The sequence below is a fragment of the Trichomonas vaginalis genome, chromosome IV (assembly GCF_026262505.1).
Source record: "Trichomonas vaginalis G3 chromosome IV, whole genome shotgun sequence".
NCBI lineage: Eukaryota > Parabasalia > Trichomonadida > Trichomonadidae > Trichomonas > Trichomonas vaginalis.
Genome location: NC_067206.1, coordinates 21,638,878 through 21,653,497, shown reverse-complemented (window position 1 = coordinate 21,653,497; position 14,620 = coordinate 21,638,878). Strand labels below are relative to the sequence as shown.

The 14,620-nt window shown below is 35.5% G+C and overlaps 4 protein-coding genes and 5 pseudogenes across 9 annotated transcripts, besides 5 other annotated features; 2 read left to right on the top strand and 7 right to left on the bottom strand.

Annotated features, from left to right (window-relative positions):
* Positions 1–6,601: part of a mobile genetic element that runs on past the window's edge.
* Positions 661–1,196, bottom strand: TVAGG3_0142460 (annotated as a pseudogene). The gene has a single exon. A coding segment is annotated over exon 1 (536 nt).
* Positions 1,260–1,679, top strand: TVAGG3_0142450 (uncharacterized protein; the record flags this gene model as incomplete). Its single annotated transcript, XM_051224326.1, has 1 exon — positions 1,260–1,679. One exon carries the CDS (start codon positions 1,260–1,262, stop codon positions 1,677–1,679), a length of 420 nt encoding a protein of 139 aa, XP_051109312.1.
* Positions 1,799–3,174, bottom strand: TVAGG3_0142440 (annotated as a pseudogene). Its single transcript has one exon. A coding segment is annotated over exon 1 (1,376 nt).
* TVAGG3_0142430 (protein of unknown function, DUF4106 family) lies at positions 3,413–3,742 on the bottom strand (the record flags this gene model as incomplete). Its single annotated transcript, XM_051224325.1, has 1 exon — positions 3,413–3,742. One exon carries the CDS (start codon positions 3,740–3,742, stop codon positions 3,413–3,415), a length of 330 nt encoding a protein of 109 aa, XP_051109311.1.
* Positions 3,790–4,703, bottom strand: TVAGG3_0142420 (annotated as a pseudogene). The gene has a single exon. A coding segment is annotated over exon 1 (914 nt).
* TVAGG3_0142410 lies at positions 4,885–5,926 on the bottom strand (annotated as a pseudogene). Its single transcript has one exon. A coding segment is annotated over exon 1 (1,042 nt).
* Positions 6,499–6,601: a terminal%2Cinverted (terminal inverted repeat of Maverick-3 transposon ID:TVAGG3_0142400).
* Positions 6,602–7,269: 668 nt separating this feature from the next.
* Positions 7,270–14,620: part of a mobile genetic element that runs on past the window's edge.
* TVAGG3_0142390 lies at positions 8,674–9,721 on the bottom strand (annotated as a pseudogene). The gene has a single exon. A coding segment is annotated over exon 1 (1,048 nt).
* On the bottom strand, positions 9,992–11,056 carry TVAGG3_0142380 (protein of unknown function, DUF4106 family; the record flags this gene model as incomplete). The annotated part of the gene is made up of 1 exon (XM_051224324.1): positions 9,992–11,056. A coding segment is annotated over one exon (1,065 nt), but the record flags the coding sequence as incomplete, so codon positions are not given.
* TVAGG3_0142370 (uncharacterized protein) lies at positions 12,544–13,707 on the top strand (the record flags this gene model as incomplete). The annotated part of the gene is made up of 1 exon (XM_001305736.1): positions 12,544–13,707. The coding sequence occupies one exon, from the start codon at positions 12,544–12,546 to the stop codon at positions 13,705–13,707; it is 1,164 nt and encodes a 387-aa protein (XP_001305737.1).
* Positions 14,076–14,113: a mobile genetic element.
* Positions 14,076–14,113: a terminal%2Cinverted (terminal inverted repeat of Banshee-A3 transposon ID:TVAGG3_0142360).

The window sequence follows — 14,620 nt, the reverse complement described above, 5'->3', positions numbered from 1 at the left end:
GGAAAAAAAGTTTTACAGGAACAAAGTTTGCGTCAACTAAGGTTAAGTTTATGTTTGCTAAAGTGTTTGAGTTTACTAAAGCTGAAAACTCTGCATTCGAATGAACAATAGGCAAACCAGCAGAGAAAGTGTTGTTTATACGCATGAGTATCTTTTGGTCATAGTAGTTTCTGTCGACATTCGAATAGCACTTTGAACCTAAGTTTGAAACAATATATAAAATAGGTGTACTTAAAGTCAATGGAACAGACATTCCTTGTATGACACCTTTTCCTGTTATAGGAAACTGTTGGTAGTAAAAACCAGATATAAGTTTTGTATTATAGCTCATATCGTTTATACTAAACTCAGTCGGACATCCAAACATAATGAAACCTGCTCTAGTTGCAGCACATGTTACATCCGTCCTTAAAGTATTAAATAAGTCAACAAAACCTGTTGGTGGTATATCTGAGTAAGTATCTTCAAAGGAGTATTTTTTACCATTCACAACAACAAAGTCTTGGTGTCAAAAGAGCAAAACAGGCTTTAGTCGTCATCGTGTTTAAGGTCAGTTTACAATATCGTCCTTGAGGACTTTGTAAGTTTGTTGTTATAGAATTATATGACTCAGGGTTTTTAGTCGTAATAGTATAAACCACTATGTCTTCTGCCATTTACTTAGCAAGTAAATTTTAATGAAATGTTGTGGTCGTCAAATATTTTTATGACGTCTGGGAAACTATATTTTAAGTTCAACGTTTCACCTCCTTTCATAACGTATATCTTGTCAATGACATTATATGAAACACCACAGCAAGCAATGTCGGGTTCTATTTCTTTGATGTTTATATCGTCTGCCTCTGTCAAAAGTTTCAATAGTTCTTTCAAAATTTCATGAGGTGCGATGACATATGAGTTCACTTTTACAGGGTTGTGTTCGACCAAGTTTAACATTAGACCTAAAGCCTGACAAATCTTCTCCTGAGTTTTAAGTTTGTCTTTAAGTTGTTGGTAGTCGTTTCGAATATCTGCAACAGAACTTAAGTCTCTGCTAACTTCAGGTATGTTGGTTGTTCTTTTACAGGAACTATTGTTATACCATCTTCGTCTTCGTATGGTTTCCCCACTTCAACATCTCTGTCTTTGACATTGACAACAACACTTTGACTGTTTGTTTGAGTTGGTGAATTTAACTTCACATCTGCCATCGCCATTAAACCTTTTGAAACACTTACGCTTCTATTTTTCGGAAATGACATTTTACTTAGAATAAAAAGATGGACGTATTTGAGTATCTCTTCGAATTGAAGCAAAACAAAGTTTACACACACAAACAATACAAGTTCATTGACAGAGTAGTTCTTTACACAAACAATGGAAAATGTTATAGAATAGCAGTCTTTGCTGAACCAAAATATTTTCATAAAGCAAAGAAAGTTGGTATAACCGAGATGGTGAAAGTTCTTGAAGCAGACAAAAATATAACAACAAAACTGACCGATATTTCTAAAGGTAAGTTTATAATACAATACTATGTCAAAACTGGCGTACTGTCAATATTTGACGGAGAGAAGTCAGTTCAAGAACAACTTACTGACCTGCTGCCAAAATCTGCTCGATGGAAGCTGTCGTTATACCAATCTGAGGAGCCCCAGCAGGTTTCATCGAACGAATTTTCAAAAGAGCATCTTCCGTGAAAAGTGCTATTGGTTTTGTAAACTTCTTTGCTTTCAATTCATCTGGACCGTCTCTGTCACCAGTATATTGTATTTGAACTGTACCAACAGTTGAAATACCACCCATAAAGTCTTCTGAGTCAGCAAATGGAATGCCAAGCCAAAAGTTTGAACGGTCTCCATTTGTATATTGAGTGTTTTGACGCTCCTGCATGAGTCCATACTTTCACATATGGCATAATAGAACTTTGCATTTCAGGGTTAATGGTTGTTGTGAAGTTGTTGTTAAAGTTCATAGCATCTAATGTCAAGTTGTATGACCTCATATCCTCAACTGTAGAATATTCTTCTCTTGGATAGTATTTGCCATCTATGTTTATATGATATTTAATACCGGGGTTGTAGAAACAAGAATAGTCATTTATAGTTCGTCTGAACAGTACAAACATAGTATCTGCATGTTTCATTGCAGTTGTTAAAGCAATATCTGTTCTTGCACCTGGGTCAGCACTTTGGTTTCCAACTTCACCTGCAAAGTCTTTGACAGATATTTGGTGTATAGGGAACATAAGTGGAACTGCAATATATTTGGCAGCTAAAGCATTTGAAATATCTGGGTCCAACATATAGACTGCAAGTCTGCTTTCTATTCTCTTGCATTCAAATTTTTCGCATGTGAACTTAACTGGGTCCCAAGCAGTTCCAGCAGCATTGAAATAGTAGTTTACTTCAGTGTTGAGGTTTGAGAAACCAAAGTCTAAGTCAACTTTGTTTTGCAAAAGTCACGAATGAATTTTATTTGTTCCACTACAGTAAGAGTGAATGGGTCTTGTGTTGGTGCAATGACTAAGTTATTTTTGCTTGGAGTAAGTTCGATAGAAATTTTTCCTGCCCAGTTTGGCAAGTATCTTAAAAACCTGAAGATGAGGAAAGATGACAAAGGAACTCTAAGTTTCAATTTTACTTTGGTTACTGCTGCTGCATTTTGTCCAGAAAGGTTAACATAAACTCCTGGAACGTTAGGGTCAAGTCTTCTTATTTTCTCAATAGTTGCATACTGGTCTGTTTGTTCTCTAGCTTGTGGTTGTACTGAGTTTCTCAAAGCGAACCATTCATAGTTTGCCCATGTTACTGTTTGAACTAAGTCAGAGTTAGAATATATCTTATATCCCATGAAAACTTCTGGAGCATATTGGTATCCGACATAGAAAATTCCATTGCAACCTTTCTTGTCAGACAACTTGGCAGAAGGTTTTATTTCAATGTCTTGTTCCACGTATAAGAAAGAGTTGTCAATAGAAATTATATGAAACCTGTCGCAAGCAATATCTACTGTTGTTGAAGAACCTTCTCCAAACTCACCTACGTTTCCATAAGAAACAGCAGTTGTATATTCGTAAGTTCCAGGAACTATTTCTGACCTTCTAATGGCATTGTCGCATTCGTTATACCATTCGGAAACATTTCCATTCATGGCATCCAAAACTGTTGGCGTTATATTCTGAGCGGCGTACATTTCATATGGGTAAAAATATAGAATAGTTGGATTTATATGTCATAATAGAACCCACTCCGACCAAGCTTTACTTTCTTCCTGACTGAGTTTTTAACTCTTCTTTTTCCTTCATTGCCACTACTTTCACTAGATGAAGTTACTTCTTCACTACTTTCACTTTGTTCTACTCTTCTTCTTTGGTGTCGCTTTGGTAACTTGCCCTCTGCTTGAAGTTGTTGCATCTTTGCATTATGTTCATCTAGTATGTTGCAAATTTCCCATGTCCTTTTTGCCTTTGGCTCTGGTCGCCCATCTCAGGTAACCTATATCCTAGAAAGAGTTTGTCATAGTCTGTATTTGAGTCTTCGCGTATTGTTTGCATGACTCTTTCCTGAGTTTCCGGTTCAAGCTCTTCAAACAGTGCCTGTCCATATGGAATATGCTCGTTTCCAAATATATGTTTTTGTAGCCATTCTGGTTTTCTTTCCATGTTACCAATTATATCTTTTGTGAATGGGAAAGCTTTTACCCAATCTTTCAGTCTTGCGTCGTTTATTTCTGTAGTTGGTTTTATTTTGTCAAGGAACATGTTTTTCAATACTAACATTTCATTTGGTACTGTCCATTTGAGTTTTCTTAAATATTCATCCCTTCTCGTTCATTGTCTGCAAAGTAAGTTTTTATGACATTTTGTAAACTTTCGTTTGCAAGGTCATGTACAATAGGTTCTCTTCCTTCTCTGTCCATAACTTTCTTTCTAAACTCTTCGCCAAATATACCATCTCTATGGTTCTGTGTAGTTCTTTGAGATAAATGTTCTAGAACGTCAGGTGTTATATTTCCATCAGCCATGTTCATTTCATACTGGTCCAAAATATCTGCATGTTTCATATCTTTCAATGGCATTAAAGCCGCGCTTAAAATACCAGCTATATCTCGTTCACCATTCAATTCCATTGCGTCTACAACTTCTTGGAATTGTGGTTGTAAGTTTATGAACCACCTATCCGGATTAGCTTTATGACCCATCTCATTGTAGTTCCATCGTCTGCAGAAACAAAAGTAGGTTTGTTTCCATCTTGGTAGGTTCTGAATGAACTTTAAACAATGTTTCATTTCTATATGTTTTCTTGAAATTTAACCTTTTATTTCACCGAGTTCATCCGAAGATTGAACGTTAAATGCTCGTAAGTAAAAAGGGTTGTTGTATTTGTGTACATTTTCTTTCAGTACTTCATTCTATGCTGAATATTTTCATCTGGTGTTGGAGTCTTTTGTATGTCGGCAAACATTTTTCGATATTCTTCTACTATGTCAGCCGAATTTTTTAGACTCTTGGAAATATTCCATATTCTCCTCATGCTCTTGTTGAGGGTCAAGATTTTTCGGCTGTTCCAAATCTTCATCTAGTTCTGTGAAGTTAGTTTCCAAAGGAGGACTTGTTCGTTTCCTTCAGGCTCTTCTAGCTGTTGTTGCTGAACTATTTCTTCCATGTCTGGTTGTATCTGAACTTCTTCCTGTGGAGTTTCTTGTACCTCATCTGCTGGCATTTCATATATTCCGAGACCGTTTTTAACAATTTCCTATCTAGTCATCCGGACTCATAAACCTTTTGTTCTTTCGTTCCGTCTCTATTTTTTACGCGTTTCATGAAGAAGTTGAAATTGTCATTTAGCTCTGACATCAAATATCTCGGAGTAAATTCGTTCATGTCATTTGGATGATATGCTATTAAATCATATCCCTTAGCGAGCTTGTATTTTCCAGGTTTGAGATTATATCCGTTTGGTGCTGAGCCATAAAGCTAAATAGGTTCGGGTCAGTATTTCCATCCTTGAACTTTCTAATAGCTTCTTTATATCTGTCACTAAAGTCAATACTATCTGGGTAACCATAGTCTTCTTTAAGCATTTTTAAGAATTCTTGGTTTCCTTGTTCTCTACTTCTTTTATGTCCTTGCTCTGTTTGTGGTTGTTGTTGTGCAGGGTTTTGAACTGTTGGTTGCTGTGCTGGTTGCTGTGCTGGTTGTTGTGTTGGTTGTTGTGCTGGTTGTGGAGGTGGTTGTTGTGCTGGTTGTTGTGTTGGTTTTGGTGCATGCCTGTGTCTGTGTCCATGTGACGATGTAAATGTTCTAGGTAGTCCTGGTGCAGGTGCTTCTCTTGGAGGGTTTGGTGGTATATAAGTTCCACCAGCTGGCACATATGTTCCATCTGCAGCGTAATGTCCTACCTGACTTTTCGTTCTTAAGAAGCATTTACTAGGTCTGTTTTGGTCTGTTGTAACTCTTTTTCTTGACTTTTCACAACAGTTGCTCTAACGGCGTCATAGGCACTTTGAACTGCCTGTCTCGTTGCTGCATCTGTTATTTTCGTCATATTTTGTGCTACTTCTTTTAACTCTTTGTCGAAACCTTCAGACTTCAGTTTCTTTCCAGATGAGAAGTCGTTCACTTGTTTCACCTTACTATGAAGAGCTTCGAAAGCGTTCTTAAAGTAGCATTTGTTAAAGCTTCATTTGAACCATTTCATCCGCTTTGTATTTTTGTCCTTATTGACCCTATGAGTTGGGCTGCTTTAGCGTTGGCTTGGGCATCTAACCAGTCATTGTTAGCTTTTATATATTCTGCGCTTTTCATTGCCTTTTGCATAGCCGCGTCGTTATTTTTACTTTCTTGTGCTAAGTTTTCATACTGTACGGTTTGGTTTTGCAACTGTAAAAGTTTTTCTGCCTTTACATTTGCTTCAACTTCTTTTTTATACTCATCGCTATCCATATATGTCTTCAGGGCTTTTTGTTTTATCTCTTCATCTTTCAGTATTTTATATTGAGTAGTATGGTTTTTCAAATTTATGACATCTTGTTCCATTTTTGCTACTTCTGCTGCTTTTTCTGACACTTTTTTCGCATATTCCTCTGTACTTAGTTCTTTCAGTTGTTCTTCTTTCTTCTTTTTCTCTACGTTTAACTCATTGAGTTTCTTTGTGTGTCTGTCATATTCTAGTTTCTTTTCGTTTTCACTTATTTGCTTCTGTATGTCTATGTTTGACTTTTTGACATCTGTTATTTTGATTTTTGAGTGAACTCAAATTCATTTGACTTTGAGGGTTATATCTGTTCCGTCTGCAGCTCCACATAGCCTGCCATTTTCGCTAAAAGTGCGCTCTTAAACCTCCACTGTGCACAAAACAACTCGGTTTAAAAGCATAGGATTGCTTGACATTTGTTGCAACATAGTGGGGTCATTCAGCATTTGTTGTTGCAACTGTTGTTGTGGTGTCAGTCTTACTATTGGATGTTTCAATGCTCTCTTCCTCTTACGTATATTCTTACGTAGCTTACGTGGCATTTTAAGTGAAGTTAAAAAGCGGTTTTATACTAAACATCTTCGGGGCTAGAGGGCACGAAGTGCCTGGAAGCCCCAATACCTTTTTTTTTTTTTTTTTTTTTTGAAGAGTTGATATTTAGAAATAATTGGTTATGAAATATGAAATGAAAAAAAAGGCATTGGGGCTTCCAGGGCTGCGCCCCTCTAGCCCCCTGAAGATGTTTAGTATAACATGCAGTTTATATAAAATGAGGTTTTTTTTGGGTGAAGCGGGCTTCCCAGGCACTTCGTGCCTTCTAGCCCTAAAAATTTTTGAAAGTCGTTGCTGTTGACTTTTCGGTAGAGGACTCAAAATAGTAGAACTATGTCCGGACAAGTAAGGGTCTATCGTCGCTACGTCACCAGGTCCTCGGTCCCTCGTCCCTCGGTTAAACCAACTTCTCTGAAAAAATGAGACAATGACATTTTGACAACAGTCCAGGAAGTCTTAACAAGATAGAATATGAGAGAGGTCCTATAAACCGGAGAAAGTGTCATATAAACATCTGTCAAAAAACCTTAACCGAGTAGTTTTCATGTTTTGTCACTTTGTCACTTTTCAGGGTAAAAACATTTTTTTAAATATAAATGAATTTACAAAACCACCGTTACCCTTCTTTGGAAATAAGAGTAGATGTAAAGATATTCTATTGAGAGAACTTAAGAAACTACCGAATGGTCTACGGCGAATGACGTTTATTTGTTCCCTCTACGTCTGTAATAGTGAATGGGTCTTGTGTTGGTGCAATGACTAAGTTATTTTTGCTTGGAGTAAGTTCGATAGAAATTTTTCCTGCCCAGTTTGGCAAGTATCTTAAAAACCTGAAGATGAGGAAAGATGACAAAGGAACTCTAAGTTTCAGTTTTACTTTGGTTACTGCTGCTGCTGCAGTTTGTCCAGAAAGGTTAACATAAACTCCTGGAACGTTAGGGTCAAGTCTTCTTATTTTCTCAATAGTTGCATACTGGTCTGTTTGTTCTCTAGCTGTGGTTGTACTGAGTTTCTCAAAGCGAACCATCATAGTTTGCCCATGTTACTGTTTGAACTAAGTCAGAGTTAGAATATATCTTATATCCCATGAAAACTTCTGGAGCATATTGGTATCCGACATAGAAAAATCCATTGCAACCTTTCTTGTCAGACAACTTGGCAGAAGGTTTTATTTCAATGTCTTGTTCCACGTATAAGAATGAGTTGTCAATAGAAATAATATGAAACCTGTCGCAAGCAATATCTACTGTTGTTGAAGAACCTTCTCCAAACTCACCTACATTTCCATAAGAAACAGCAGTTGTATATTCGTAAGTTCCAGGAACTATTTCTGACCTTCTAATGCATTGTCGCATTCGTTATACCATTCGGAAACATTTCCGTTCATGGCATCCAAAACTGTTGGCGTTATATTCTGAGCGGCGTACATTTCATATGGGTAAAAATATAGAATAGTGGATTTATGTGTCATAATAGAACCCACGGTGACCAAGCTTTACTTTCTTCCTGGCTGAGTTTTAACTCTTCTTTTTCCTTCATTGCCACTACTTTCACTAGATGAAGTTACTTTTCACTACTTTCACTTTGTTCTACTCTTCTTCTTTGGTGTCGCTTTTGGTAACTTGCCCTCTGCTTCAAGTTGTTGCATCTTTGCCTCATGTTCACCTAGTATGTTGTAAATTTCCATGTCCTTTTTTTCCTTTGGGCTCTGGTCGCCCATCTCAGGTAACCTATATCCTAGAAAGATTTTGTCATAGTTTGTATTTGAGTCTTCGCTTATTGTTTGCATGACTCTTTCCTGAGTTTCCGGTTCAAGCTCTTCAAATATAGCTTGTCCATATGGAATAAGCTCGTTTCCAAATATATGTTTTTGTAGCCATTCTGGTTTTCTTTCCATGTTACCAATAATATCTTTTGTGAATGGGAAAGCTTTTACCCAATGTTTCAGTCTTGCGTCATTTATTTCTGTAGTTGGTTTTATTTTGTCAAGGAACATGTTTTTCAATACTAACATTTCATTTGGTACTGTCCATTTGAGTTTTCTTAAATATTCATCCCTTCTCGGTTCATTGTCTGCAAATAAGTTTTTATGACATTTTGCAAACTTTCGTTTGCAAGGTCATGTACAATAGGTTCTCTTCCTTCGCTCTCCCTAACTTTCTTTCTAAACTCTTCACCAAATATACCATCTCTATGGTTCTGTGTAGTTCTTTGAGATAAATGTTCTAGAACGTCAGGTGTTATATTTCCATCAGCCATGTTCATTTCATACTGGTCCAAAATATCTGCATGTTTCATATCTTTCAATGGCATTAAAGCCGCGCTGAAAATACCAGCTATATCTGGTTCACCATTGACTTCCATTGCGTCTACAACTTCTTGGAATTGTGGTTGTAAGTTTATGAACCACCTATCCGGGTTAGCTTTATGACCCCATCTCATTGTAGTTCCATAGTCTGCAGAAACAAAAGTAGGTTTGTTTCCATATTGGTTAGGTTCTGAATGACTTTAAACAATGTTTCATTTCTATATGTTTTGTTGAAATTTAACCTTTTATTTTCACCGAGTTCAGCCAAAGATTGAACGTTATATGGTCGTAAGTAAAAAGGGTTGTTGTATTTGTGTACATTTTCTTTCAGTACTTCCATTCTATGCTGAATATTTTCATCTGGTGTTGGAGTCTTTTGTATGTCGGCAAACATTTTTCGATATTCTTCTACTATGTCAGCCGAATTTTTTTAGACTCTTGGAAAGATTCCATATTCACCTCATACTCTTGTTGAGGGTCAAGATTTTCGGCTGTTCCAAATCTTCATCTAGTTCTGTGAAGTTAGTTTCCAAAGGAGGACTTGTTCGTTTCCTTCAGGCTCTTCTAGCTGTTGTTGCTGAACTATATCTTCCATGTCTGGTTGTATCTGAACTTCTTCCTGTGGAGTTTCTTGTACCTCATCTGCTGGCATTTCATATATTCCGAGACCGTTTTCAACAAGTTCCCTATTTAAGTCATCCGCATTCATAAGCCTTTGTTCTTTCGTTCCGTCTCTATTTTTTACGCGTTTCATGTAAGATAGTTGAATCATCATTATCTCTGACACCAAATATCTCGGAGTAAATTCGTTCATGTCATTTGGATGATATGCTATTAAATCATATCCCTTAGCGAGCTTGTATTTTCCAGGTTTGAAATTATATCCCATTTGGTGCTGAACCATAAAGCTAAATAGGTTCGGGTCAGTATTTCCTTCCTTGAACTTTCTAATAGCTTCTTTATATCTGTCACTAAAGTCAAGAGTATCTGGGTAACCATAGTCTTCTTTAAGCATTTTTAAGAATTCTTGGTTTCCTTGTCTCTACTTCTTTTATGTCCTTGCTCTGTTGTGGTTGTTGTTGTGCAGGTTTTGAACTGTTGGTTGTGGTGCTGGTTGTGGAGGTGGTTGTTGTGCTGGATTTTGAACTGTTGGTTGTTGTGCTGGATTTTGAACTGTTGGTTGTTGTGCTGGATTTTGAACTGTTGGTTGTTGTGTTGGTTGTTGTGCTGGTTTTGGTGCATGCCTGTGTCTGTGTCCATGTGACGATGTAAATGTTTTAGGTAGTCCTGGTGCAGGTGCTTCTCTTGGAGGGTTTGGTGGTATATAAGTTCCACCAGCTGGCACATATGTTCCATCTGCAGCATAATGTCCTACCTGACTTTTCGTTTTTAAGAAAGCATTTACTAGGTCTGTTTTGGTCTGTTGTAACTCTTTTTCTTGACTTTCCACAACAGTTGCTCTAACGGCGTCATAGGCACTTTGAACTGCCTGTCTCGTTGCTGCATCTGTTATTTTCGTCATATTTTGTGCTACTTCTTTTAACTCTTTGTCGAAACCTTCAGACTTCAGTTTCTTTCCAGATGAGAAGTCGTTCACTAGTTTCACCTTACTATGAAGAGCTTCGAAGGCGTTCTTAAAGTCAGCATTTGTTAAAGCTTCATTTGAACTGTCTTCATCCGCTTGTATTTTTGTCCTTATTGACCCTATAAGCTGGGCTGCTTTAGCGTTGGCTTGGGCATCTAACCAGTCATTGTTAGCTTTTATATATTCTGCGCTTTTCATTGCCTTTTGCATAGCCGCGTCGTTATTTTTACTTTCTTGTGCTAAGTTTTCATACTGTACGGTTTGGTTTTGCAACTGTAAAAGTTTTTCTGCCTTTACATTTGCTTCAACTTCTTTTTTATACTCATCGCTATCTATATATGTCTTCAGGGCTTTTTGTTTTATTTCTTCATCTTTCAGTACTTTATATTGAGTAGTATGGTTTTTCAAATTTACAACATCTTGTTCCATTTTTGCTACTTCTGCTGCTTTTTCTGACACTTTTTTCGCATATTCCTCTGTACTTAGTTCTTTCAGTTGTTCTTCTTTCTTCTTTTTCTCTACGTTTAACTCATTGAGTTTCTTTGTGTGTCTGTCATATTCTAGTTTCTTTTCGTTTTCACCTATTTGTTTCTGTATGTCTATGTTTGACTTTTTGACATCTGCTATTTGATTTTTGAGTGAACTCAAATTCATTTGACTTTGAGGGTTATATGCTGTTCCGTCTGCAGCTCCACCATAGCCTGCCATTTTCGCTAAAAGTGCCGCTCTTAAACCTCCACTCTGTGCACCAATAACTCGGTTTAAAAGCATAGGATTGCTTGACATTTGTTGCAACATAGTGGGGTCATTCATTATTTGTTGTTGCAACTGTTGTTGTGGTGTCAGTTTTACTATTGGATGTTTCAATGCTCTCTTCCTCTTACGTATATTCTTACGTAGCTTACGTGGCATTTTAAGTGAAGTTAAAAAGCGGTTTTTGACAGATGTTTATATGACACTTTTTGTTCAGCACAAAAAACTACTCGGTCAAAGTGTTGTCAGTTTTGTAAAATAACCGTCCTATCTCATTCTATAAGGGGGAAAGTCTTCTCAAAGTATACTTCCTTGGAACGCCCGTAACTTTTCCTGTAGCGATGATAGACCCTTACTTGTCCGGACAAAGTTATACTAAACATCTTCAGGGCTAGAGGGCACGAAGTGCCTGGAAGCCCCACTACCTTTTTTTTTTATAGTTATATAAAAGTCAAATACATAATAAATTCTTAATTCTAGAGATATCTCAAAATCTCAATTTTTTAATTTAAAATACCTTTCATTTTTCACAGTACGATCACAACAAACAAGCCATTTACTAATTAACACATATAAGAAAAATATCAAATTACAAAACAACTTTCAATATCATTCGCATCAAATTCTATTTTTTCATAATTATCAACTACATGTTATTATATAATATATGTCGGCGCATATTCCACTCTATACAAGTGTCAGACACACTCGCACAAAGCTGTGAGATTCATACCTCTATCAGTAGGACTTCTCAAATCAAGAACACATATGTTTCACTATCGCACATCTGTGTAGGATCTAATTAACCCTTTGGACTGGTACTTCAAAATTTGATAATTTGATAATTTCATGTGATATCATCATTTGCCTTTAAAACAACTGTGCGTTAAACTAGACACGTTTCTCTATCATAATGCAAAATATCAAAGTTTGGGAGATTCCCAAAGTGTCTGAAACTGATCATAAGGGTGAAAAACCGTTTTCCAGAAGTTGGGAACGTAGGGTATGATGTCTAGTCTTATTTACTTAACAACATGCCTTAGAATAGGTTTTTTATTCTTTTTGTCACTTTAAATTAAGAATAAAAAGATAATTTAAATTGAATATTTGCGATTATTCTCACTAATGCTGCTTCCTCTTTTATTAGGTAGACAACAAAAAGTTAGCCTTGGACTCCCATATCAGATTTTTGATTGGTTGCGTATATAATGAGCTGGGATTGATAGACGAAAACCCAGTGAGAAAATTTTTGACGCCCTATGATCGATTGAAAAAATTGTGCTGTTGTCAGAAAATATTTGTGCATTATTTGAATCGACATATAGTATATAATATTGATTTTGATATAAAGATTTAAAACTGTTGACTTCATTGAATTTTATATTCTTATGATTTCTTGTTTCCTATTGAGCCTTATGTATTTTTTACAGCATTGTCTTTTGATCAAACCTGTAATTAAAGTGATACCTATCAGAAATAATGGGAATCTTCATTTTTCATGGAGCGAATTTTATCAGGATGAGCAAAATGAAAAAATAAGTCAAAATGAGTTTAACACTACTGTATATTCGTCAAGCACGTCATATTACCTAAAGAATCTGATTATTCAGAATTTACAATCAAACGCAATATGCCTGCAAAATCAAACTTCAATTAAATTTTTAGTTGAATCATGTTCACTTACAACAATTATTACCTTAGTACCTGCAAACTTCGGTGAAATTACAAAGATATGGGATGACACAAAAGCAGGGGCTTTTTGGTTTGAACTTCAAGGCAATAGTCAGTGCATAATAAATAAATGCTCTGCATATAATTGTTATAACAATATTGATAAATCTTATTACTATCTTGATGGCGGAAATTTTGCAACTTTTAGACATGCAAGAAATAAAATTTTATCAACAACAATTCAATTTTGTGGGCCTGAACATCATGGTGTTAATGCATTTAGATCACACGATACATCAGGAAATTACACAGGGTTGAATATTACTAACTGCAAATCCTATAATACGCCAATGTTTACGGTTTTTCCAAGCAAAGATGATTCAATTAAATATTCATTATTTAATGGAAACTCTGCGCCAAGGACTGGACATCGGGCAAGATGGGGAACATATACATACACGTCAGATGGACCAACCTATGGTGTTGCTGTTGTCTATGATGGAAATTTCACAATAGACAGCTGTTACTTTGTTAATAATACTGCAAACTACTTAATTTGTTCCACGCATGGTGTATATATTAGATTCTTAAACAGTGCATTTGTTGACAATGAAAATGACTATATAGCATATGCAAATAAAGGAAATAATGAATATGGATTGTTCTTCTCAAAAATCTCTATCCAAAATTGTTATTTAGAAGGAAGAAACGCAAAAGTTACTGGAACTGGTAGCGCATTAATCTCATCAGATAATGAGAATAACCCTTTAATTAATTCTGAACTCATCAACCAAATTCGTAATCAACTGCGCACTGTTCCAATAACAGAAGCTCAATCTATTTATCATTTAAGAATGAAAAGAGCTCATGCTAAATACTAAAGCTTATTTCGAAAATCTAACTGCATCAGAGCATAAACTACCCGTAAAATATTATTTTGAAATATATTAGGTATGCTTGAAAAATCATCGAACCAAAATGTTTTATATTGAGAATTAGCAAAAGTTATCGTTTTTACCCGAAATTTTCTGACATTTACAGAATTTTATTTTTCTCCAACAAAAATAATATGAATGAAATTTTCAGTATGTTATAAACGATACTTGCAGATTTAAAAACGGTTTTAAGTACCTAAAAATGCATGATTTCACCTTACTGTAATGCATTTATTAGTATTACATATAATATTTTCCCAATATTCAGAAAAAAAAATTGTGAGATTTTCAGAAATATTTTATGAATTGTTGATTGTTGTAAACAGAAATTCATCAAAAGTGACACCTCAGAAAAGCTAAAATATTGAATTTTTGGAACTTTTGATAGAGCACGTTTTTAAATATTAATTAAAGTAAATGTATATTTTGTAAAGATTCTTTTTAATAAAAAAATAAAATTTTGAAGAAGAACACAAAATCTTCTGAAAAATAATATCACATAAACTCATATTATTTTCTAATATATAACTATTTTATATAAAAATCAAATTCCATGATCTTAAGAATTCGACGAAAATTCATTCAGTTCAGCACTTTGTTGAGCTTGAACAAGAATTTAAGATTATGGAAAACCATTTTCTTAGTGAATACGAAGAAGAGAAGAATAAAGAAAAAGAATTAGTTCGAAGTTTAGAGTCATCATTTAAACAATTAAATGATCGATTCATCGAAACTGTTTTAGCACAAGATTCATATTCCAATGATGAACGGACGAACGCAATGGCCTATTTCGATAAGATGAACAACCAAGTCTCTAATATTTATAACGCATTGAATGAGAAGATCAACAATGCGTCAA